At 47.8% G+C, this 25,444-nt stretch overlaps 1 protein-coding gene across 3 annotated transcripts; it reads right to left on the bottom strand.

Annotated features, from left to right (window-relative positions):
• Nucleotides 1-1,814: 1,814 nt before the first annotated feature.
• On the bottom strand, nt 1,815-24,793 carry KCTD14 (potassium channel tetramerization domain containing 14). Of its 3 annotated transcripts, none has more exons than XM_063693414.1 (2): nt 24,699-24,793; nt 1,815-3,370 (listed from the first exon to the last, which is right to left on the bottom strand). In XM_063693414.1, the coding sequence occupies exon 2, from the start codon at nt 3,368-3,370 to the stop codon at nt 2,693-2,695; it is 678 nt and encodes a 225-aa protein (XP_063549484.1). In that variant the 5' UTR covers nt 24,699-24,793; the 3' UTR covers nt 1,815-2,692. The 3 variants fall into 3 exon arrangements, with proteins under 3 accessions (XP_063549484.1, XP_063549483.1, XP_004051918.3); XM_063693413.1 differs by lacking the exon at nt 24,699-24,793 and adding an exon at nt 16,367-16,480; XM_004051870.4 differs by lacking the exon at nt 24,699-24,793 and adding an exon at nt 9,263-9,436.
• Between the last annotated feature and the right edge of the window lie 651 nt (nt 24,794-25,444).

A 25,444-nucleotide genomic window follows, 5' to 3' on the forward strand; every position in this document is an offset into this window, starting at 1 on the left:
ATTTGTTTCAGGTGTTGTCTGGGTATGCCCTACATTGGAGTGTTTTAACTTATCCCAGGTGATTCTAATTAATGTGCAGCCAAAGTTGAGAACCATTGCTCTTCATACTGCCTTATACAACCTGGACAACTATAAAGGGATTGATAAGGTTCTCAGGGAGAACAGGTATGTGGTTTTACCAGAGTTGGAAGAGACTTTTTTATTATCATTTGAGACTCAGAGAGATTCTAGCAATAGGAGGAGCCAGAAAGTTCTTTTATTTTTTTAATTTTAAAATTTAAAAATAGAGACAGAGTCTCACTATGTTGCTCAGGCTGGTCTTGAACTCCTGGGCTCAAGCAATCCTCCTGCCTCAGCCTCCCAAAGTGCTAGGATTACAGGTGTGAGCCACCATGCCTGGCCTAGAAAGTTCTCATACCATGGAGACTAGACCTTTTTTCTCAAGGGCAAGGGACAATATGTTTAAAATACTTGGGCATAGGAGCAACCCCACAGGCCCAAACCCGGAGCTCTCAAAGGGATGGGATGAATTACTGTTGTAGGTTGTAAGTATTAGAGACAGCTGCTCAGCCTTTTGAAGAAATGGCAAGGAACAGAAAACTGAAAGTATCCTCAAGGAGTCAGATTCTAACCCAAAAGAAAAGTTTCTGGACATTGGTTGAAATATACATGACACTGCAGGAGGGGAAGGTATCACAAAGTGAAAAATTCAGTGGTTTGTGAAAGGTCTGGCTAGACACAGTGGTTATCCCATTAGGAGGCAAAGCCAGGTTCTTATAGGTACACATGGTCTCTCTTGAGTAGGAGGTCACTTCCAGATCTGTCACCACAGAAGAAGTGTCCCAAAGGGAAAAGAAATAAAGTGAGAGAGGATTGGGTAGGCAGTACTCATTCTAGCTTGCCTGGGACTTCCAAGTTGGTTTTATTTATTTATTTATTTATTTTTTGAGACAGGGTCTCCCTGTGTCACTTAGGCTGGAGTGCAGTGGCGAGATCTTGGCTCACTGCAACCTTTGCCTCCCAGATTCAAGCGATTCTCATGCCTCAGCCTCCAAGTAGCTGGGACTACAGGCATGTGCCACCACACCTGGCTAACTATTTTTTTATTTTTAGTAGAGACAGTGATATGGTTTGGCTGTCTCCCCACCCAGATCTCATCTTGAATTCCCACATGTTGTGGGAGGGGACCTTGTGGGAGGTAATTGAATCATGGGGGCAGGTCTTTCCCGTGTTGTTCTCGTGATAGTGAATAAGTCTCATGAGATCTGATGGTTTTAAAAAGGGGAGTTTCCCTGCACTTGCTCTCTCTTGTCTGTTGTCATGTGAGATATGCCTTTCACCTTCCACCATGATTGTGAGGCTTCCCCAGCCACGTGGAACTGTAAGTCCATTAAAACTCTCTCTTTTGTAAATTGCCCAGTCTCAGGTATGTCTTTATCAGCAGCGTGAAAACAGACTAATACAGATGGGGTTTCACCATGTTGGCCAGGCTGGTCTTGAACCCCTGACCTCAAGTTCTCTGCCTGCCTCAGCCTCCCAAAGTGCTGTGATTACAGGCGTGAGCCACTGCACCCGATGAGACTTCCAAGTTTTCATACTGGAAGTCCTGTATCCCAAGAAACCCTTTGGTCCCAAGAAAGAAACCCTATGTCCCAAGAAGGTCCCAGACAACCCACATAGCTGATCAAGCTACTATGCAGGGAAGGGGGTCATCTAATTCAGACCTGGACTTGGAGAAGAATGAATGTCTACATGTATCCTCCTTTAGAGGACAAGTCCTGTATTAGGGTGAGAAGCAGAACCAAAACTGAGACTCTCGTGCAAGTGGTTTATTGATGGAGTGCTCTTAGGAGAAGGGGAGTGAGGGAAGCAGCGTAGGACAGAGGAAAAAAACTGAGTAAGAATGTGCTCTCAGAAGAAGACTGACTTCAGCTTGATTCCATGAGGAGCTCTGGGAAAGGAAGTTCCTTGACGTAAGAGGTCAGTCTTTTGTACCTCCATACAAGAGGTAGCAATTCTTTTCTAGAGATGGTCTCAAAATTAGAATACATCAAAATCACTTGGAGGGTTTGGTAAATCAGAATGCTGTGCCAACCCCCAGAGATTCTGATTCAGTAGGTCTGAGGTGGGGCCTGAGGATTTGTATTTCCAGCAAGTTCACAGGTAATGCTGATGATGCACTTTGAAAACCTCCACTCTAGAGAAGAGGACAGCTCCGAGGTTTTAGCACCCACAGCATCTCACAAAGGGGATCACGAAAGCACCTACTACATGAAGGCACATGCCAGAGACAGATGGATTGGACCCCAAGCTGGGGCTATGTAGACTACATCTTTAGGTCAGAACATCTAGATTCACAGTACCTTGTATGTTCCTGTTGTCATCTCACATCTCTTGCCAACGCATTGTTGAAACATTCTTACTTGGTCTTGTTATTGGACTTCAAGAGAAGGGTCTGGGAGATACATGAGGCTTTGAAAAGGAAGTAGCTGCAAGTTGCTAGGCAAATATAGTGGCATCAGTTGCAATGGAGTGGAAAGTCCTTAAATGAGTGATCAATATTTAGTGGCAAGGCTCTAGACCAACCCTGGAAATTGCCTGATGTTTGTGAAATTAAAAGAAAATGGCTTTGATGGCAACTTTTAATTTCATAAGCCACGCCAGAATTCATAACAGTCTCTGCTCCTGAGGATCACCACCAGGTGAAGGTGAACGAATAAATGTTAAAATGGAATTCGTTTCTTTTGGTGGGGTACGTCAGGTAGAACTTGGAGAATACCTTGTACCCCTGGGCCTTAATGTCCATCTCCAGGCAGTGCATGAGGTCGCTGTTGTCTAGGACCGCCTTCCAGGGCCCAAACTTGACAACGGACTTGAACATCTTCTTATCCTGCAGAAAACACAGGACCTCTGAATAATATGCATCCTGCTCCTCAGTTTCCACCAGGCACACAAGCACGCTGGACTTCCGTGCTGTTATGGCTTCTGCACGTGCCAGGCGCACCATGAGCTCCAGGTTCTCGCTGTAGCCCGGCACTTGCAGCAAAAACTGCTTCCGAGACACCTGCTCACCAAAGATCTGTGGCATGTCCTCCAGCAGCTTGACCAAAGGCTTGATTTCGTAGAACTGAGCCTCACGGTACACTTCAGGGATGTGCTGTGTGGGTACTTGCCCAGTGCGCAGGTAGTCCAGGATGGGTCTGAAATAGGTGCTGGGGCGGTCGATGAAGAAGCGGCCCTCCGCGTCCGTGGAGGCCTTGGCTAAGCTAGAGAACATCTCTGCCAGCTTTGAGCCCGGAAACTTCCTCAGGGTACCCAGGGTGGTGGTGTGGAACTCACCCCCGACGTTCAGCTCCACAACAGTAGACATCTGGGGGCACAAGAGGCAGAGTAAACCAACACGCCATCTCCCCTGAGCGCATTACTTATTTTTATCCAAAGGATAACTGGATAAAAAACTTAGGGGAGCCATAATGATTGGCTTCAGCTAGTGAAAGGCCCATCTTACTAAAGAGGGTTATATTTATGCTGTGTTGCTCCAGGGGGTGGGCTTTTTTTTTTTTTTTTTTCCGACGGAGTCTCGCTCTGTCACCCAGGCTAGAGTGCAGTGGTGCAATCTCGGCTCACTGCAACTTCCACCTCGATTAAAGCAACTCTCCTGCCTCAGCCTCCCTAATCGCTGGGACTGCAGGCACCCGCCATCATGCCCAACTAATTTTTGTATTTTTAGTAAAGACGAGGTTTCGCCATGTTTGCTAGTCTGGTCTCAAACTCCTGACCTCACGTGATCCGCCTGCCTCAGCCTCCCACAGTGCCCGGCCGAGGGTGGGCATTTTAAAGAAGAAGAAAGATTTCTGTTTGAAAAAAGAATACCCATTCAAGCATCTTAATTTTAGGTCATAGAATGTTATGGGAGGAGGCCAGGCACGGTGGCTCACGCCTGTAATCCCAGCACTTTGGGAGGATGAGGCAGACAGATCACCTGAGGTCAGGCGTTCAAGACAAGCCTGGCCAACTTGGCAAAACCCTGTTTCTACTAAAAATACAAAAATTAGCCAGGTGTGATGGCACGCGCCTGTAATCCCAGCTACTCAGGAGGCTGAGGTACAAGAATCACCTGAACCTGGGAGGTGGAGGCTGCAGTGAGCCAAGATCACCCCACTGCACTCCAGCCTGGGTGACAGAGTAAGACTCTGTCTCAAAAAACCAACAATAACAACAACAACAACAATAACAGAAGAACGTTATGGGAAGAGGCTGCCATGGAAGGAAGTCTCAGCAATGATACTTCCAAAGTCCGTGGCCTTTGGCAAGACTTTTTCCCTCTTACGGCCTCAGTTTCCTCATCTATAAAATAAGGATATTGGCCGGGCATAGTGGCTCATGCCTGTAATCCCAACACTTTGGGAGGCCAAGGCAGGAGGATCACTTGTGGCCAGGAGTTGGAGACCAGCCTAGGCAACATAGCAAGACCCCATCTCTGTTGTTTTTTAAATAGATTTAAGGAAAAAAAATTTTTTTTTAAAGTAAAGGCCGGGCATGGTGCCTCACGCCTATAATCCCAGCACTTTGGGAGACTGAGGTGAGTGGATCACTTGAGACCAGGAGTTCGAAACCAGCCTGGCCAACATGGTGAAACCCCATCTCTACTAAAAATACAGTAATTAGCCAGGCATGGTGGCACATGCCTATAGTCCCAGCTGCTCAGGAGGCTGAGGCAGGAGAATCGCTTGAACCCAGGAGGCAGAGGTTACAATGAGCTGAGATCATGCCACTGCACTCCAGCCTGCGCGACAGAATGAGAGTCCAACTCAAAAAAAAAATAAGAAGAAGAAAGTAAAATGGGGACGTGGAGTTGTTATGAAGTCAAGAGTTTCCAACCTGGGATGCTCAACTCTGATCTAAGATATAATAAAAGCTGGGGGTGAAGGAGGAGGGACAATTCCAACATTTCAGAAAGACTAAAGAAACCATACATGTGTTCATTCAGGAAGAATTTCTTGGGTATTTACTATGTATCCACATCCTGTGCTGGGAGTTGGGGACAAACATTCTTATTTCATATAGATTAGAAGTTCTGGTTAACAGTTCGCATGCCCTTGATTGATTTAAAAATGGAATTTTTTCTTTTCTTTTTTTTTTTTTTTTTTGAGACGGAGTCTCGCTCAGTCGCCCAGGCTAGAGTGCAGTGATGTGATCTTGGCCCACTACAACTTCAGCCTCCCAGGCTCAAGCAATTATCGTGCCTCAGCCTCCCAAGTACAGATGTGCACCACCATGCCTGGCTAATTTTTGTATTTTTAGTACAGACTGGGTTTCACCAGGTTGGCCAGGCTGGTCTCGAGCTCCTGACCTCAAGTGATCTGTCCACCTAGGCCTCCCAAAGTGCTGGGATTACAGGCGTGAGCCACAGCCCCAGCCAGAAAATTGAATTTTTTTTTAAGAGATGCGGTCTTGCTCTGTTGTTGCCCAGACTGGGTGTGCAGTGGCATGATTATAACTCACTGCAGCCTTGAACTTGGGCTCAAGTCATCCTCCTGCCTCAGCCTCCCAAGTAGATGGAACTACAGGACATTCAACACTGCATCTGGCTACTTAAAAAAATTTTTTTAGAGACGGGTCTTACTATGTTGCCCAGGCTGGTCTTGAACTCCTGGATTCAAGGCTTCCTCCTGCCTGAGCCTCCCAAGCAGGTGGGATTACAGATGCAAGCCACCACGCCCAGCAAAAATGAAATTTGTTTGATGAATGTTTTTCAAAATATAGGCCCATGAGACTTAAATAATAACAGGAATATTCTTCGTAATGAAAAGGCCAGTAACTCTACATATTGTGGGTGTAAAACTGCTTCACAAACTGTGAAGTGCAGTGCAAATGCAAGTTTGGTTGTTCAACAAAACTTTTAGAGGCCACCTCTCTGTGCCAGACCCTGGGCTGAGCACTAAGACTGGTTGTTAAGTGATGATGTCAGAATCTGAACTCAGGTCCGTTTTACTCCAAGCTTGAGCTCTTAGTCATTACATAAATTACCTTCAGGCTTCCAGTACCTTCACTCTTCATTCCCTTAGTGACTCATTCATTCAACAAAATGTATGTTGGGCCTATTACATGCAAACCTTGTGCCAAACAGAAGAACAGGACACAGTCCCCGCTTTCAAGGAACTCACAGTGGAGAGAGCGAAATAGACGGCTTAAGCATGTAGGTGCTGAGAGGGAAGACTGAAAGGTAGGAGGGGTCAGGTCTTTTTGTGGATGTGGGTTGGAGGCTGTCAGAGAAGATTTCCTAAGGGATGTGATGGCTGCTGCTGCTGAGGAATAGATGCATAGTGTTAGAGGGAAGATTTAACCACAAGAGTGGGGATGGGGACAGGGCTCAGGAATGTCCCTCAGTCTGATTTAGGTGTGTCCTCATTCTCAACTGGTCTGTGGGCTCTCCTAAGATTAAAGTACTGGAGTTAAGAGAGTCAAAGGCAACCAAACTGCTGGAGAAATCTGATTGCCATGACAACATCTCCTACCAGGGGACAGTTCTGCTGACTGGAAGGGAGAAGGCAGAGGAGAGGATGCATCTTGACAGCAGCCAAACAATAGAGCTGAGAAAAATAAGCCCAGAACCTCTGATTCTTTCTCCCATAAACCTCAAGGCCCCTTGGCAGGGCTGTTTGGTTAACCCTGAAGTCACCTCTGTAAAGCACGCAGTTAAATGCAAAGCTGCAGAGTTTAACCCTTGAATGGACCAATATGTTCTCATTACTCCTACACCACTGAAAGCTCTCAGGTCCTCCTAATGTCCCCATGTTACAGGCAAGGAAAGCTCAGACAGAAGTCACACAGCTAGGATGTGATGAAGTTGGAGCTGAGATGATACCTGTATTAGCATGACTCCAACACAGTAAGGGTGCCTCACCCCGATCCTTCCCAACATCCTGCCCCTCTACTGCCAATACTTAGATATGTGCCCAGGGCCCTTTGCTTTCCTTCTCTGGAACTAAGCTTAGTCATCTGTGAAACAGGGAGGCAAAATGGACCAAAAGAACGCTAAGCTTCCCCAGCTCTGAAAGTCTAACAGATCCAGTCACATCAAATATCCTTTCTGAAGCTAATTTCCAGATGCTTCAAAAAAACAGGCTGGGTGCAGTGGCTTACGCCTGTAATCCCAGCACTTTGGGAGGCCAAGGTGGGAGGATCACTTGAGGCCAGGAGTTCAAGACTAGCCTGGACAACATGGCAAAACCCTATCTCTACTAAAAATACAAAAAATTAGCTGGGCCCTGGTGGTGCATGCCTCTAATCCCAGCTACTTGGGAGGCTGAGAATTGCTTGAACCTGGAAGGCAGAGGTCGCAGTGAGCCAAGATTGCACTACTGCACTCCAGCCTAGGTGACAGAGGGAGACCCTGTCTCAAAAAAAAAAAAAAAAAAGTTTCCTGCACTGACATCTTCAGCTCCATTTCTTTATCAAACAAGACCTCAGCCGTGTTCCTAAGCTTCTTTTTGTTTTTTGTTTTTGTTTGCTTGTTTTTTGTTTTGAGACAAGGTCTCACTCTGTTGCCCAGGCTGGAGTGCAGTGGTACAATCTCGGCTCACTGCAACCCCCACCTCTTAGGCTCAAGCGATTCTCCTGCCTCAGCCTCCAGAGTGGCTGGGACTACAGGCGTGTGCCACCCTGTCCAGCTAATTTCTGTATTTTTTATACCGACAGGGTTTTGCCATGTTGGCCAGGCTGGCCTCGAACTCCTGAGGTAGGTGGTCCACCCACCTCTGCCTCCCAAAGTGCTGGAACTACAGGCATGAGCTACCACGCCTGGCTGAGAGTACGTTTTCTGAAGTACAGATCTGATCCTGTCACTCCCTGCATTAAACACTTGAGTAACTTTTCATTCCCTTCCAGATAAACTCCAGACTCCATAACAAGGTTTAGAGGCCCTTTGCAACTAGGCTGCTACTTCGCCCCTCGCAATCAACTACCAGAACTGCCTGCTGCTCCCCACCCCTCCAATCCAGAGCTGGGCAAGCCCCCTCACCTCCAGAAGCTCACTCACTTGCCATCCACACTCCTTTCTCTGACCCCACTCATCCTTCAGATGAATTCCTCTGGGAGTCCTTCGGGGTGAGTTGTCTCACTGTGATCCCAGAAAGTCCTACACTACTATACTTCCGCTGGCCTGGCAGTTCTTCCCTTGCAATTCCCTGTTTCTTCATTGACTGTGAGGTTCCTGGCCAAGTGCTGTGTTTCACGCCTGTAATCCCAGCACTTTGGGAGGCTGAGGTAGGAGGATTGCCTGTGCCTAAGAGTTTGAGACCAGCCTGGAGTCTCAACCAGGAGTTTGAGACCAGCCTGGGTCTCACCAACATGGCGAGACCCCATCTCTATTTTAACAAACAAACAAACAAAAACTCTGTGAGGCTCCTAAGGGAGGGGAATATCCTCTGATTTACAGGAGCATCTAGTATTCTGTTCAAGGCCAATCTTGCCCTACCTGGCATCATGCACAGTGCCTTACACTTCCCCAGTAATTCATTCAGGCATTTATGGAGCACCTAGGGTGGTCCTGGCACTAGGCATGTGGCTTTGTCAATAGCCAACAACAATGACGTGATCATGGCCCTATTAGAGAGAGCCACGCTGCCCTGCTGCTGGATCTGCTTTCTCTTCCTCCAGATCTTCAAGATGACTCTCAGTGCAGGAGAGAACCCGAATGTTCTGCTCCCAGAGTGCACGCAGCCTTTTCCCCATCCTCCTCCCCAACTCCCCTCACCCAAGCTGGGGACCAGGCAGGCAAGCAGAGGGATTTGGGACCCAGCCAGAGGGCAGGGGCAGGCTGGAGACCCAGCCAGGGGGCAGGGGCAGGCTGGAGAGGGCTGCAGGTGAGGGAAAGATCCTCTGGCCGAGCTGGTTGGATGGGCTTCTCCCACCGGGAGCAGGGGAGAAGGTGGGGCAGAGGAGGAGCCGTGGGCTAGGACAAGCCGGGGGGAAGAGAGAAGGGAGAGGAACTAAAGACCCAATGTAGAGGGAGGAAGCAAAAGGGCAAAGAGGAAAGGCTGGACAGAGCCAAACCAGAAAGGGACACCGAGGCGCGAAAGGAGAGTGATCCCAGCAGGAGGGACGGCAAAGAGAGAAGAGAGCGACCAGCCCGAGGTGAAGGGGGACAGCGCGCCAGAAGCAGGGGCTCGGGCGTCTGGGAGGGACGGGCAGGAGAAACTGGAAGGGAGGGAAGAGGCGGAGGACAGAGGCGCGGGGACGCAGCTAGCCTCGCACTTACCGTCGGCCGCCTGGGCTGGGGGGACTGGGGCAGAGGGGTCTGGCTCGTCATCCTGCCCACTGGCCGCTCCACTGCGCAGCCCTGCCACATGCAGATCACTTGGGCCAGCGGAAGTGCCCCTGGCTGCCCGCCCCTAGGTGGGAACACCGAGGCTCAAGGCGGGACGGGGTTGAGCCAGGCGTGGCTTGCAGTGAGACCGGGCCAAGTGCAGAAAGAAATGGACAGTCTGTCTATTTGGGGCTTCTAAAAGTTGTTAGGCCCTGAGAAGGGCTGACTTTGGAGACCGAGAAATGGAGCAGACCCCTTAAGGACTGACCTTTTGATATAGATTAACTTCCTTCCTTTTCTTTCTTTCTTTTTTTTTTTTTTTTTTTCAGAGACAGGGTCTCACTCTGTCGCGCAGGCTGAAGTACCGTGGCGGATCAGGCTCACTGCAACCTCAACCTCCTGGGCTCAAGTGATCCTCCCACCCCAGCCTCCCAAAGCGGTGAGATTACAGGCCTGAGCCACGGCAACTTGCCTCTTCCTGTATTTTCTTTTACACTTAAATAAATTATTTAAACATATTGCTTGAATCCCGTTATTAAAGTTGACATTAGTTAATGCCCCTCTCTGGGCCTCGAAGTTCCCAGTAGTGAAATGGGGGAGGCAGAAGGAATTGACATTGACTGACACTGACAACCAGAGACTTTCTATTCCCTACAGTCCTAGGGAGTGAAAGATCTGCAACACCCATTTTACAGATCAGAAAACTGGCGCTCTAGGAGGTAGGGTGGTGTTAAAATGTAAAGTCTGAGGATCAACAAAACTTTTTTAAGAGTATACTTGAGTAACAGGCAATTCTTGAATTGGGGAACACCAGATGGAAAGAGGTTGAGTGTTCCCATGACAATGCATCAGAGGCAAATATTTATGGGGAGAATGTGGAAGCAAGATATTTTATTGGGGACAGGCATGGTGGCTCACGCCTGTAATCCTAGCACTTTGGGAGGCCAAAGCGGACAGATCATTTGAGGTCAGAAGTTCGAGACCAGCCGGATCAAAATGGTGAAACCCCATCTCTACTGAAAATACAAAAATTAGCTGGGTGTGATGGCATGTGCCTGTAATCCCAGATACTCTGGACGCTGAGGCAGGAGAATCGCTGGAACCCGGGAGGCAGAGATTGTAGTGAGCTAAGATTGCACCACTGAACTCCAGCCTGGGCAACAAAGATTCCCTCTCAAAAAAAAAAAAAAAAATATATATATATATATATATATATATAGTTGGTTACAGTTACAAAATCTACTTTTTTGGTTTCCTTTGTTGAAAAGTCCACAGCTACTTAATTATATGTTAGTTGGCTGCTTGTGGTTGGCTGATGTTAAGTTTCGTTTCTGTCTAACATTAGCATTTACCAGAAATGACTCTATTAGTCAGGGTTCTACAGAGGGACAGAACTAACGGAATAGGGTTGGACACAGTTGCTCACGCCTGTAATCTCAGCACTTTGGGAGGCCATGGCAGGTGGATCACCTGAGGTTAGGAGTTGGAGACTAGCCTGACTAACATGGTGAAACCCCATCTCTACAAAATACAAAAAATTAGCTGGGCGTGGTGGTGGGCACCTGTAATCCCAGCTACTTGGGAGGCTGAGGCAGAAGAATCGCTTGAACCTAGGAGGCGGAGGTTGCAGTGAGCTGAGATCAAGCCATTGCACTCCAGCCTGGGCAACAAGAGTATAATCCCATCTCAAAAAACAATAATAATAAAATAAAACTAATGGTATATATACATACACATATATTTGTATATATATATTCCGTTACTTTTTTAACTCCCCTTTATATATATACATATGTGTGTATATATACACACACACACATATATACACACGTGTGTGTGTGTGTGTGTGTGTGTATATATATATGGGAGTTTATTAAGTATTAACTCACACAATCACAAGGTCCCACAACAGGCCATTGGCAGGCTGAGAAGCAAGGAGAGCCAGTCCGAGTTCCAAAAATGAAGAACTTGGAGTCTGATGTTTGAGGGCAGGAAGCATCCAGCACGGGAAAAAGATGTAGGCTGGGAGGCTAGGCCAGTCTCTCTTTTCACATTTTTCTGCCTGCTTTATGTTCTAGCCATGCTGGCAGCTGATTAGATTGTGCCCACCCAGATTAAGGGTGGGCCATCCTTTCCCAGACCACTGACTCAAATGTTAATTTCCATTGGGAACACCCTCACAGGCACACCCAGGATCAATACTTTGTGTCCTTCAATCCAATCAAGTTGACAGTCAGTATTAACCACCACATTGACCCAAGTTAAGTTTTGCTTATGTTTGCAAATCCAGCAAGGCTGAGTTCCCTTATGAGGCCTAACTAGCATTGTCTAGCCAGGGATTCTTCAGGCCTTATCTCCATTTTAATTTACTATAACAGTGGCCTGTGTAGACTATTTAGCCAGCCCAGGGCAGCTGCTTGGAGTACAAAGCATGCCCATTGGTGAAAAGAGTTAGGTATCTGTTTTGTGGGGTTGTTTTCCTAGAGTTAAAATATAACTCTAAAGGAGAGGGAGCATAATTTCCCACTCCTTAAGTGTGGGCTATGCACCATGACTTCTTCCAACGAGTACAATATAGGAAGGAGGAAAAAGAGAAGAAACTTTACATTGGGGAAACTGATCAATACTACTCCAGCCAGGTGACCAAAGTCAGTTGCCAACAGTTATCGACCATGATGACAGTATGTGCTTGCTGTAAACCAAACAGTATCTGAGACAAGTCTCAACCAATTTAAAAGTTTATTTTGCCAAGGTTAAGAACATGCCCACGATACAACCTCAGGATGTCCTCAGGTCATGTGCCCAAGGTGGTCAGGCTACAACTTGGTTTTATATATTCAAGGAGACATAAGACACTAGGGCCACGCATGGTGGCTCACGCCTGTAATCTCACCACTTTGGGAGGCCAAGGCAGGTGGATCATTTGAAGTCAGGAATTTGAGACCAGCCTGGCCAACATGGTGAAACCCTATCTCTACTAAAAAGGTAAAAATTAGCCGGGCATGGTGGTGCGTGCCTGTATCCCCGGCTACGGCTACTAAGGAGGCTGAGGCAGGAAAATCACTTGAACCCGGGAGGCAGAGGTTGCAGTGAGCTGAGATCGCACCATTGCACTCCAGCCTGGAAGATAGAGTGAGCCTCCATCTCAAAAAAAAAAAAAAAAGAAAAGAAAAGAAAAGAAAAGAAAAGACATCAATTGGCTAGGCATCAGTGGCTCAGTCTATAATCCCAAGGGAGTGGATCTGGGAGGCCAAGATGGGAGGATCACTTGACCCCAGGAGTTCAAGTCCAGCCTGGGCAACATGGTGAGTCCCTATGTCTGCAAAAAATACAAAACTTAGTCGGGCATGGTGACATGTGCCTGTAGTCTCAGCTACTTGGGAGGCTGAGGCAAGAGGATCTCTTGAGCCTAGGAGGTCAGGGCTGTAGTCACCTATGATCACACCACTGCACCCCAGCTTGGGCAGTGGAATGAGATCCTGTTTCAAAAAATATATATCTCTGTTGGACTAGAGATTGTAAATAAATATATAAGGCCAGGTGTAGTGGCTCACGCCTGTAATCCCAGCACTTTGAGAGGCCAAGGTGGGCAGATCATTTGAGGTCAGGAGTTTGGCACTAGCCTGGCCAACATGGTAAAACCCCAATTCTACTAAAAGTACAAAAAATTAGCTGGCGTGGTGGCGTGCGCCTGTAGTCCCAGCTACTCAGGAGGCTGAGGCAGGAGAATTGCTTGAACCTGGGAGGTGGAGGTTGCAGTGAGCCGAGATTATGACACTGCACTCTAGCCTGGGCAACAGAGCGAGAATCCATCTCAAAAAAAAAGTAATTAATTAATTAATTAATTAAAATATAATAAAATTGAAGATACCAGTTAATACATGTATGATGCACATTGGTTAGGTCCAAAAAGACTGGACAGCTGGAAGGAGTTGTGGGGGCTTCCAGGTCATAAGCAGATTCAACGATTTTCTGATTCTGAGGCGTGGAAACTCATGCCTGTAATCGCAGCACTTTGGGAGGCTAAGGTAGGCAGATAGCTTGAGCCCAGGAGCTGGGGACCAACCTGGGCAGCATAGCAAGACCCCGTCCCTATTTTTTTTTTTTTTTTTGAGGCAGAGTCTCGCTCTGTCACCAGGCTGAAGTGCAGCGGTGCAACCTCGGCTCACTACAACCTCTGCCTCCCAAGTTCAAGCAATTCTCCTGCCTCAGCCTCCCGAGTAGCTGGGATTACAGGCATGTACCACCACAACCAGCTAATTTTTGTATTTTTAGTAGAGACGGGGTTTCACCATGTTGGCCAGGATGGTCTCGATCTCCTGACCTTGTGATCTGCCTGGCTCGGCCTCCCAAAGTGCTAGGATTACAGGCGTGAGCCACCACTCCCAGCCAGACCCTGTCTCTACTTTTAAAAAATAAAAATAAAAAAGCAAGGATTTTCTGCTTGCCAATGGGTTATTATCTAAAGACCTGAGATCAATAGAAAGGGATGTCTGGGTTACTATAAAGGGTTGCGTAGACCAAGGTTTTATCATGCAGATGAAGCCTCCAGGTAGCAGGTTTCAGAGAGAATAGATTGCAAATATTTCTTATCAGACTTAAAGACTGACAGACTTTGCGCATGACTGACAGACTGTTCTGTCAGTCTTAAGGTCTCTGTTTTGATGGTAATACTGGTCAGCTGTGCCTGAATTCCAAAAGGGGGAAGGGTATAATGAGGCATGTGTGACCTCCTTCCAGTCATGGCCTGAACTAGTTTTTCAGGTTAGCTTTGGAATGCCCTTGGCCAGAAGGAGGGGTCCATTCAGATGGTTGGGGGGCTGAGACTTTCATTTTTTGTTTATAGTACCGAGTATATACCCTTGATGTGATGTGAGGAAAATGATCTTCCTCCCCAAAACTCATAACCTCAGTTCAATCATGAGAAAAACATCAGAGAAATTTCAATAGAGGGACATCCTATAATATAACTGACCAGTACTCCTCAAAACTATCAAGGTCACCCAAAAGAGGAAAAATCTGAGAAACTGTCACAGTCAAGAGCATCCTAAGGGGCCAGGAGCAGTGGCTCACGCCCGTAATCCCAACACTTTGGGAGGCTGAGGCAGGTGGATCATGAGGTCAAGAGTTCAATAACAGCCTGGCCAGCATAGTGAAACCCCATATCTACTAAAAATACAAAAATTAGCCGGGCATGGTGGCATGCGCCTATAGTTCCAGCTACTCGGGAGGCTGAAGCAGGAGAATTGCTTGAATCCGGGAGGCGGAGGTTGTAGTGAGCCCAGATCACACCACTGCATTCCAGCTTTGGCAATAGAGCAAGTGTCCATCTCAAAAAAAAATAAATAAATAGCATCCTGAGGGGATGTGACAAGTATATCATGTGGAGCCAGGCATGGTGACTCACACCTGTGATCGCAGCACTTTGAAAGACCGAGATCAGCAGATCAGTTGAGCCCAGGAGTTTGAGACTAGCCTGGGAAACATGGCAAAACCCCATCTCTGCAGACAATACAAAAATTAACTGGGTATGGTGGCACACGTGTGTAGTCACAGCTATTTGGGAGGGTAAAGTAAAAGGATCACTTGATCCTGGGAGGCGAGAAGAGACAAACCGGGTTATTAAAAGACATGCATAAAAATGAGGTCAGGCACAGTGGCTCAGCACTTTGGGAGGCCGAGGTGGGCAGATCACTTCAGGTCAGGAGTTCGAGACCAGCCTGACCAATATGGTGAAACCCCATCTCTACTAAAAATACAAAAATTAGCTGGGCATGGTGGTGCATGCCTGTAATCCTAGCTACTGGGGAGGCTTAGGCATGAGAATCGCTTGAACCCCGGAGGAGGAGGTTGCAGTGAGCGAAGACCACGCCACTGCAGTCCAGCCTGAGCAACAGAGCAAGACTCCGTCTCCAAAAAAAAAAGAGATGTATAAAAACAAAACAAGGGGGTAAGGATGGCTTAGAAATCCTGAAGTCGCTGACACGCCCAGATAACTAGTGACTATAGTTACGCCTGCTAAGATTTGGGTGCATGGAGCTTGGCTTTGGTTAGCTCCCTTGGTCTTATTTTACCAAACGAAGAAACCTCCCGGTTATGGGCACCCTATTTACTGCTGTCACCTGACAGGATTTGCAGGGTAATTCCCCAGAACTAGTATATTGATCCAGATTTTCTGTTTTTAGCCAGAGGTCACTGGTTGGTTCACATGAATAAGCAGGGTTAATTTAAAATGTGGGGAAAAACTTAAAAACAACTAATGAAACTGGAATGTAATGTCAAGTGTATGATAAGTTTTGAAACTTAATTTTTCTCTCTCCTGTTCTCACTTTTGTCAAAAAGAGATTATGATAGGACTGAGTTGTTTGCAAAATAAACTTTAGTCTTATGGTTGACCTGATTATTTGCATAAAGTTCAGCCAGAATAATTATTTTTACTAGGGTTTTTTAATAGGTTTTGATGGAACTCAGTGCCACAAGGAATCTCAGACAAGACTTTTTTTTTTTTTTTTTTTTTTTTTTGAGATGGAGTCTCGCTCTGTCCCCCAGGCTGGAGTGCAGTGGCGCAATCTCGGCTCACTGCAAGCTCCACCTCCCAGGTTCACACCATTCTCATGCCTCAGCCTCCCAAGTAGCTGGGACTACAGGTGCCCACCACCATGCCTGGCTAATTTTTTTTTGTATTTTTTAGTAGAGACAGGGTTTCACCGTGTTAGCCAGGATGGTCTCGATCTCCTGACCTCATGATCCACCTGCCTCAGCCTCCCAAAGTGCTGGGATTACAGGTGTGAGCCATCGTGCCTGGCCTTTCTGTGAGAAAATTTCTTTAGAGCAAGAGCTCTCTCTGTCTCCATTCCTGGACAGGGATATAAAACCTGCTTGCTTCTTCCCCCCCCTACCACCCCAATTGCGTGTTCTTTCTTTGCCACCAATGCAAAGTAGGAAAAAAATTCAGTTTTCCAGTGACATTAGCACATTTGACCCTGGCAGTTCAAAATAGGCATTAGCACCTCCATTTTCTATATGAGGACCCCAAGCCTCCCAGAGATGAAGCACCTCTTTGAGTCAGTCAGGCCAGGAGACGAGAGAGCAGGGCTCTAGTTTCGGCTCTGCCACCAGTTTGCAGTACCACCTTAGACACGTCCCTGCCCCTCTCTGGGCCTCAGTTCTCCACCTATAATATGGTGGGGGTTTGTGTATTTTCTGAGATGGTCTCTGTGATCCTGGCTTGCTTGATGCTATGGCAACAAAAGAATTCAAACAGCCCCTTGCTATTGCCTATCATTGTATCTTGTTTCCCTTTGGCCTGACTCCAAGAGCAAGCACTGCTTCCTTCTGCCCTCCCCTCACTCACTCCCCTCTGTTCTTCAGGAGACAATGCGGCCAGCCCCTCTCCCCTCCAGGCGGCTGGGCTTTAGGCCAGCCAGCCAAATGGCAGCTGGGACTCAGATGAAAGGGCCCTCAGAAGGCTGCTTGTGGCAGAGTGCCCAGCCTAACCCAGCCCAGGCTTGGCAGCCTGGGGCTCAGCTGTGCCACGAGGCATCCTGTCCACCCGCTCCCATACAAGGCTCCCTTTGTGAGTCCTGCAGAGAGGGAGACCCCTGCCAACCCACAAGGACCCTCTTCCCCTCCCTCTGCTCCATACCTGCTTGAGAAATATGCAAGTCTGTAGAGAATGGTCCAGGACTACATCAGATTGACCTGACTGTGCCAGGCACTTTGGAGAGCTTTATCCCATTGACTCTTCAGAATAACGCTGATAGCAAGTAATGGGGTTTTTTTTTTTTTTTTTGAGACAGAATCTCACTCTGTCACCCAGACTCTAGGCTGGAGTGCAGTGTCACTAACATAGCTAACTGAAGACTCGACATCCTGGAATCAAGCAACACTTCTGCCTCAGCCTCCCAAGTAGCTGGGATTACCACTAACGCCCAGCTAATTTTTTTTACTTTTTTGTAGAGATGGTGTCTCACTATGTTGCCCAGACTGGTCTCAAACCCCTGAGCTCAAGCAATCTTTCTACCTTGGCCTCCCAAAGTACTGAGATTACAGGTGTGAGCCACCATGCCTGCAATCTCTTTTTATTTATTTGTGGTTTTTTTTAAATTTATTTTATTTTTTTTGAGACAGGGTCTTGCTCTGTTGCCCAGGCTGCAGTGCAGTGGTGTGATCTCGGCTCACTGCAACCTCCGCCTCCAGAGTTCAAGCAATTCTCCTGCCTCAGCCTCTCGAGTAGCTGGGATTACAGGCACCAGCCATCATGCCTGGCTAATTTTTGTATTTTTTTTTTTTTAGTAGAGATGGGGTTTCACCATGTTGGCCAGGTTGGTCTCAAACTCCTGATCTCTAGCGGTCTGCCCACCTCGGCCTCTCAAAGTGCTGGGATTATAGGCGTGAGCCACAGCACCCAGCCCATAATCCCTTTTTAGAGAGGAGGAACACATATTTGCCTACTGTGTGTCAATCATGGCACCAGGCACTGGGGAAAGAGTAGTGAACCAGGGGACAAGAGCTAACCTCATGGGGCCCATTGTCAGCTGTAATTGAATAACCACAGAAATGAATATCTGGTTTCACAGTGTGACCAGTGCTCTGAGAAGAAAGTGGAAGAAACTATAGATATGGATAGACATGCTAAAGAGCCCATAGGTAATGGTGGATCACAGATAATGGTGGCTCACAGATAATGGTGAACCAATGTGTCCTCCTTCCCTTTGGGAAGTCCCCCACTCCACCCAGGGAATTCTTTATTTAGAAGAAAGTCCCCTGAACTCTGGGAGCCTCATATTCTTCAGTTCAAAAATGGGAGTTGTGATGCCCCTACCATTTCTGGGAGGAATCTGGGAGGCCCTGTACCGTCAGTGCCAGGCACATGGAGGCACAGGGAGGAAGTATGGCTGGGCTTCCTTCAAACCACTCCACTTGATTGGGTCCCAGCCCCAGCAAGCTCCTTTCTGGAGGGAGCAGGCAGCCAGAGCTTCTGGATAAGGTTAGAACCTGCTCAGTTTCAGCCTTGACTGGAAGAACAGAGAGCCTGGCTGGAAGCCAGGCATTTCCCTAGTTCACCAGCTCTTGGGCCTTTTAACCCCAAAAATGCCTCTTGCAAGGCACAGGAGTCAAGATGCCCAGGCTAGGAAATGGTAGTAAAAGGTAACCTTTGTTTCACAGGCATTATCTCATTTAATCTTCACAACAACCCTATAAGGAAGACTAAAGGAAGATTAAAACCACCCCCATTTTCCAGGTGATGAAATTGAAGCTTAGAAAGCCTATTTTGCTAAACCACGATTCAAATCCAGGCAGTCTGGCTTCAGGAACTGCTCTGTTGTCCACACCCTGCCCTTCCAGGCCAGGACACAAGGCCAGTACTGCCCTACTCCCAGCCTTGCCCTCTTTCCTCCACATCTTCTCTGGGAGAACATAAAGTGATCTACTTCTCTTTTTTTTTTTTTTTTTTTTTTGAGACAGCATCTCAATTTGTCACCCAGTCTGGAGTACAGTGGTGCAAAGATGGCTTAATGCAGCCTCAACCTCTCAGGCTCAACCATGTCACCCCCAACAGGTACAGCACCATGCCCAGCTAATTTTTAAATTTTTTTTATAGAGCTGGGGGTCTCACTATGTTGCCCAAGCTGGTCTCAAACTCCTAGGTTGAAATCATCCTCCCACCTTAGGCTCCCAAAGTGTTCAGATTACAGGCCTATCCCATGATGCCCAACCATAGTCTACTTCAAATCTACCACTAGGCTGCTGTCAGACCTGGGGCCTCAGTGTCCTCATCTGCAAAATAAGGAGGGAACAGTTGGGCTTGATTATGGTTAAGATCCCTTCCAACTCTATCAGTCTTTGTTCTTTCTAGCATAAGTGGTGTCAGCATAAGCCCTTGAAAGGCATGAGGTACCATTTCCTTTCTTAGGATTAGCCCCTAGAGCACACACGTGCAAAGACGCTATGTGCACAAGAATGTTCGTTGCATCATTGTTTGCAAAAGCAAAAGACCAGAAGCAGCCTAAATGTCCATCATTTGGGGACTGGTTAAATAAGAATATATCCATATAGGAGAACACTCTTCTATTATTGAAAATGAGGTGAATATCTGTGGCTAATATAGGAAGGTCACCAAGATAACAAAGACAGGGGCAGGGCACGGTGGCTCACGCCTGTAATCCCAGCACTTTGGGAGGCCGAGGAGGGCAGATCACTTCAGGTCAGGAGTTCAAGACCAGCCTGGCCAACATGGTGAAACCCTGTCTCTACTAAAAATACAAAAATTAGCCGGGCATGGTGGCAGGCACCTGTAGTCCCAGCTACTCAGGAAGCTGAGGCAGGAGAATCACTTGAACCCAGGAGGCAGAGGTTGCAGTGAGCTGAGATTGTACCACTGTACTCCAGCCTGGGCAACAGAGCGAGACTCCTTCTCAAAAAAAAAAAAAAAAAAATTAGCCAGGTGTTGTGGCACACGCCTGTAATCCTAGCTACTTGGGAGGCTGAGGCACGAGGATTGCTCGAACCAGAGGTAGAGGTTGCAATGAGCCGAGATCACACCACTGCACTACAGCTTGGGCGACAGAGTAAGACTCCATCTCAAAAAAAAAAAAAGATAACAAAGACAATAATAGTGTGTGTGTATGTGTATATATATATATACACACATTATATATAATACATATATGCACACCATTGCATTTGCAACGGTAATTTCTGGAAGGATATAAAGGAGACTTAGTCATCATTACCTCTGGAAAGAGGACCAGGAATACATCATGGGACAAAAATTACTTTTTTGTTTCTGAAACAGGGTCTTGCTCTGTCACCCAGGCTGGAGTGCAGTGGATGCCACACCCAGCTCTTTTATTTATTTATTTTTTTGAGACAGGGTCTCACTCTGTCACCCAGGCTGGAGTTCAGGGGTGCCACAATCACAGTTCACCACAGCCTCAACCTCCTGGACTCAAGAGATCCCCCGACCTCAGCCTCCTGAGTAGCTGGAACTACAGGTGCACAGCACCATGCCTGGCTAGTTTTTAAATTTTTTGTAGAGACGAGAACTTCCTGTGTTGCCCAGGCTGAACTCCTGGGCTCAAGCAATTCTCACTGGCTTTCCAAAATGCTGGAATTACAGGCGTGAGCCACTGTGCCTGGAGGAAAATTACTTTTCATTGTATATTATTTTATACTGTCTTAATCTTTCTCTCTCTCTCTCTCTCTGCCTCTCTCCTCTCTCTGTTTTTCACCCAAACACTCTGTATGGGTGTTTCTTTCTTTCTTTCTTTTTTTCAAGTCATGTGTAGAGGACAGATTGTGTGACCTGGGTTCAAGTCCTGGCCTTGATATTAACTACATGGTCTTGTACAAATCTCATCTTTTTGCTGGGCTAAGTAATCTTGCAGGTCCCTTCAGTGCAGAGGTGGGAACGGACAGCCCACGTGTTTTCAAGACAGTCTGAGTCATCCCCAAACAGACTATAGCCAAGCAGGGGACCCTGCTCACCATGGCCTCAGTGATCTCAATCCCTCTCGCCTGAGTTTATGGGCCATGAGCTCTCCGAGGTAAACTGTAGTGAACATGTGTAACATTTCCACCCTGCTTTTATTCACTCTCCTTTGTAAAGAACCACGGCTTTGCTTCGGGGGCCACCCCCTTCTTTACTCTCTACTGCCACCATCTTGCCACCATATGTAGCCTGAGATTGAAGTTAACCTACAAAGGAACATAGAACTAAGAGTTGATGAGAACCTGATTGCTGGCTATCATTTGAGCACTGATGAAGCTCTGCCTAAGGCCCTACCCCTGGAGTTTCCAGTTAGGTGACCGAGGGTTTTCCTTTTTGACTTACACCACTTTACAATGGGTATATCTGTCACTTCTGGCATTCTAAAGAGGCCAGTGGGAGTGGAGAGCATGCTGTAACTCTTCTACCTGTCTCTCCAGATCCACCCCAGCCTTTTCTACTCTGGGAGGCTGATCCTTATGGGGTGCATCCACAGGCTTCCATGCACCCTGGCTTCCAACTGAGTTTGGCCAATGGGAGCTTAGCGGGAGATCAGAGGCAAGAGGAGGCAGAAGCCAGAATATTTCTTCCCGGGCCCTCTCCCTGTCGAGTTCCTATACATTGGCTGCATCCCTCTTCTGAAGGTCCCAGCCCGTGATAGCTGTCTCCACACAGCTATCATCTCAGTTCTGCTAACTGCCCCCTTCCTCACCCTGTTACTAACCCTCAGGGTCTGCACTATCACTTGTTACTCTCCCCGAACCCTGCCAAAGGGACTGTTTGTAAAGAGTCCCTTTATGGGCCAGGCGCGGTGGCTCACGCCTGTAATCCTAGCACTTTGGGGGGCCGAGGCAGGTGGATCACTTGAGGTCAGGAGTTCGAAACCAGCTCGGCCATCACGGTGAAACCCTTTCTCTACTAAAAATACAAAAAATTAGCTGGCCATTGTGGTGCGCACCTGTAATCCCAACTACTTGGTAGGCTGAGGCAGGAGAATCATTTGAATGCAGGAGGCAGAGGTTGCAGTGAGCTGAGATTGTGCCACCACACTCTAGCCTGGGCAACAGAGCGAGACTCCATCTCAAAAAAAAAAAAAAAAAAATGTCCCTTCATGGCCGGGCACAGTGGCTCACGCCTGTAATCCCAGCACTTTGGGAGGTCAAAGGAGGCGGATCACTTGAGGTCAGGAGTTTGAGACCAGCCTGGCCAACATGGCGAAACCCCGTCTCTACTAAAATACAAAAATTTGCTGGGTGTGGTGATGGGTGCCTGTAGTCCCAGCTACTTGGGAGGCTGAGGCAGGAGAATCACTTGAACCCAGGAGGAGGAGGTTGCATTGAGCAGAGATTGCACCACTGCACTCCAGCCTGCATGACAGAATGAGACTGTCTCAAAAAAAAAACAAAAGAGTCCCTTTATGAAAGTCTCCTGAAATACCCAGCTTGAGAGAACTATCTATGTTCTGCCTGCATATCTATATGTGTCTCAAGTGTGAGTGTGAATGTGTGTGCACACATGTGCATGCATTGTGTCTATGCTGTACACTTGACAGTCTCAAACTGGGACAAGAGGGGAGCTGATTTTCACAGGTGCTCACCATGTGCCAGACTCCACGCAGGGTACTTTGTATGCACGATTGAGTTTCATCCTCACAATTCTATAAAGTGGGTATTTTTAGCCACATTTCACAAAAGATAAAACCAAGGCCCAGAGAGGTGAAGACACTCACCTAAAGTCCCACAGCTAAATAAATAGAGGAAACAGGATTCAAAACCCATATACATCTGGCTGTAAAGCCTGTGTCCTTTAGCCTCCTCTGGGCACTGCTTTCCCAAATGCCTGGCTCATTCTCATACTTTAGATCTCAGCTTAAATGTTACCTTTCCCAAGAGGCCTTCCGTGACCACTCTATTTGAAGGCTGTCATCAATGATTCTTTTTAGTAAGACATTGCTTTTCCTTCAGAACATGCCTTTGTTTACTGAATGTCTGTCCCAAGCTCCATGAGGGCAGCCAGTCTCCACATCTGTGGTTTTGTTCACCACTGTGATCCTGGTGCTGAGCACATGTGGCTGCTACATGCTAGGCCCCAGATAAATCGCTGCTAAGTGAAAACATGGCAAAGGAAAGGAACAGACATGTATTAAGTGCCTGCCCAATGCCAGGCATTTTACACAGTTTGTCTTAGGAAGTACATGCTGTTGTCCCATTTTGCTAATGAGGAAACCAAGGCCAAAGAAGGAATATGACTTTCCCAAAGTCACGGAACCATGAGCCAGTGTTCAAAACCAGGTCCCTCTGAGCCACAGCTGTGCTCATTCCATGGTGCCCTCTGTCCCCTACTCAGGTGTCCACCACAGGATGAGAGACAGAGGGGCCAATCAGTAAAACTCATGTGAATCATTCCTGGACAAACAGAAACTGGGGAGCAAATAGTGTCTGCTACAACCACTCCCCCGGGGCCAGCCACTCCCAGACCTCGTGGGCACACGCCCTCCCAGCCCAGCCAGGACACATCCTCTTCCCTGTTTGACCTCAGGCTCTAGGCCCAGCTCCACCCATTCTGTGACCTCCACAAACACTGTTTCTGGGCTCTCTTTGCAGGGCTACTTATGGCTGATAACTTGCTCTCCAAGCTCCCAAGGGCCAGCTCCAAGGCCCTGAGCACCAGGGACTGGTGCACCCCTGAGCCCTGCGAGGAGGCCAGTTCACCAGCTGGTGCCAATAAAGAAGGGACCTCCTGCTGAGCCCCCAGAACTATACTCAGCCCAGGCTGGCACATGGGAGGACCTTTTCCTACCTCCTCCCTTTGCTTTCAGACCCTGCCCATGTTCCACTTTAAAATCACTGCCTCCAGCCAGCCTGGCCAAAATGGTGAAACCCCGTCTCTACTAAAAACACAAAAATTAGCCGGGTGTGGTGGTGGGCGCCTGTAATCCCAGCTGCTCGGGAGAGGCACGACAATCGCTTGAACCCGGGAGGCAGAGGTTGCAGTGAGCCAAGATCGCGCCACTGCACTCCAGCCTAGTCAACAAGAGTGAGACCCTGTTTCAAAAATAAATAAATAAATAAAATCATTGCCTCCCTAATGGGAGGCTTCTGGGATGCTGAATAAAGTTCTTTTTCTTGAGCTAGGTACTGGTTCCACAAGTGTGCTCACTTTGTGAATATTAACTTAGGTGCATTCCTCTGTGTGTAAGTTACATTTCAATAAAAAGTTGACCAAAAAAAAAAAAAAAAAATCAGTGCTACCTGACTCTTGCCCCAGGCTTCCCCACCAGACCAGCATGGATTAAGGCACTCTGCCCCCCACACCATCCTTTCTCTCTACTTCCCCAAACATATCCAGAGGCCCTTCCCATGTAAGGGTTTCTGACTGAAAATCGGCCAGCAAAGACAGGACAGAACGAAGTAGCCAACATGGGCAGCGTCCCAAGTCTTGGGACCTCGGGTGTCCTGTTCCTGGTGGACAGCTCCTCCTGCCTTCTCTGAGACATCTTTTGAAGCCCCATAGGCCTTTCCATGGTCCAGTTCGAGTGAGAGGTTCTCGGATCCTTTCCCTATTCTTACCCCAAACCTCTTTCTCAGGCCATGCTGATGGCCTCTGGCCTGCAGGGCCAATTTTCTGGTGCCCAGGACCACATGCAAACAATTATTGTTTACCAACTGTCCACTGTCACTCAGAAGGGCATCTCCCATGGCCTGGACCCAGGACCTCTCCCAACTTGTCCTCCTTGGGTTCCTGGAGAGGAATCAACCGCACCCCATCCGGATCCCCGCTCACTGGCTCCCCAGCCCAAGTGCGTAGGCCCCAGCTGGTTACCCCAAGTGAACAGCTTCTCCACCATCTCACACAGCCCAGACACCTGGACCCAAGAGAAGGGGGCGACCTGCATACCTAATGGGTGGTGGCAGCAGAACTCCCCACAGCAAACACAGCAGGGGTGTCAGACAGGGATCCTGGGGACAAGCAACAGAGGCCAATGTCACCCCCTGAAACAGAAAGAGAATTTCTTAGAAGACTATCAGTGTTCACAAAGGACGAGGACCAGGAGTTCAGAGGGCCCAGGCCAGGAGCCTGACTGGAGCCACACTGCAGAACTGGATGGCTACTGCTGCTGTGGTCACGGTCAGGCCCGGATGTACCAGGGGCTGCCAGCAAAAGAATCCCATCTCTTGCAAGGGATTCCATAGTGGGAGCAAGGGCCAGGAATTGGCGCCCTGCCTAAAACTCATGGGAATTTCCCCAGAAGGGAGAATATGGGGCTAGGAGGGAAGGAGTAGAGTCTGGACTTTAGATTACCAAAAAAAAAAAAAAACAGCTGTCTATGACCACAGGGTTGGGCTGAACTGAATTTCAAGAGGACCTTGAACTGGGACAGGGTTGGTGCCACCCCTACTACATATACATCCACTAACAGAACTTGAATAATGCCATTTAAAATATTTATTTAACCAGGCCAGGTGCGGCAGTTCATGCCTGTAATCCCAGCACTTTGAGAGGCCGAGGCAGGCAGACCGCTTGAGCCCAGGAGTTCAAGACCAGCCTGGAAAACGTGGAGAGATCCCATCTCTACAAAAAATACAAAAAAAAAAAAAAAAAATTAGCCAGGTGTGGTGGTGTGCTCCTGTAATCCCAGCTTC

This window comes from Gorilla gorilla, chromosome 9 (genome assembly GCF_029281585.2).
Source record: "Gorilla gorilla gorilla isolate KB3781 chromosome 9, NHGRI_mGorGor1-v2.1_pri, whole genome shotgun sequence".
NCBI lineage: Eukaryota > Metazoa > Chordata > Mammalia > Primates > Hominidae > Gorilla > Gorilla gorilla.

Coding starts and splice junctions, on each gene's coding strand:
- KCTD14 (XM_004051870.4), bottom strand. CDS start 9,352: ATGTGGCAGGGCTGCGCAGTGGAGCGGCCAGTGGGCAGGATGACGAGC. Junction 3,371..9,262: donor CCCAGCCCAGGCGGCCGACG/GTAAGTGCGAGG, acceptor TTGTGCCCCCAG/ATGTCTACTGTTGTGGAGCT.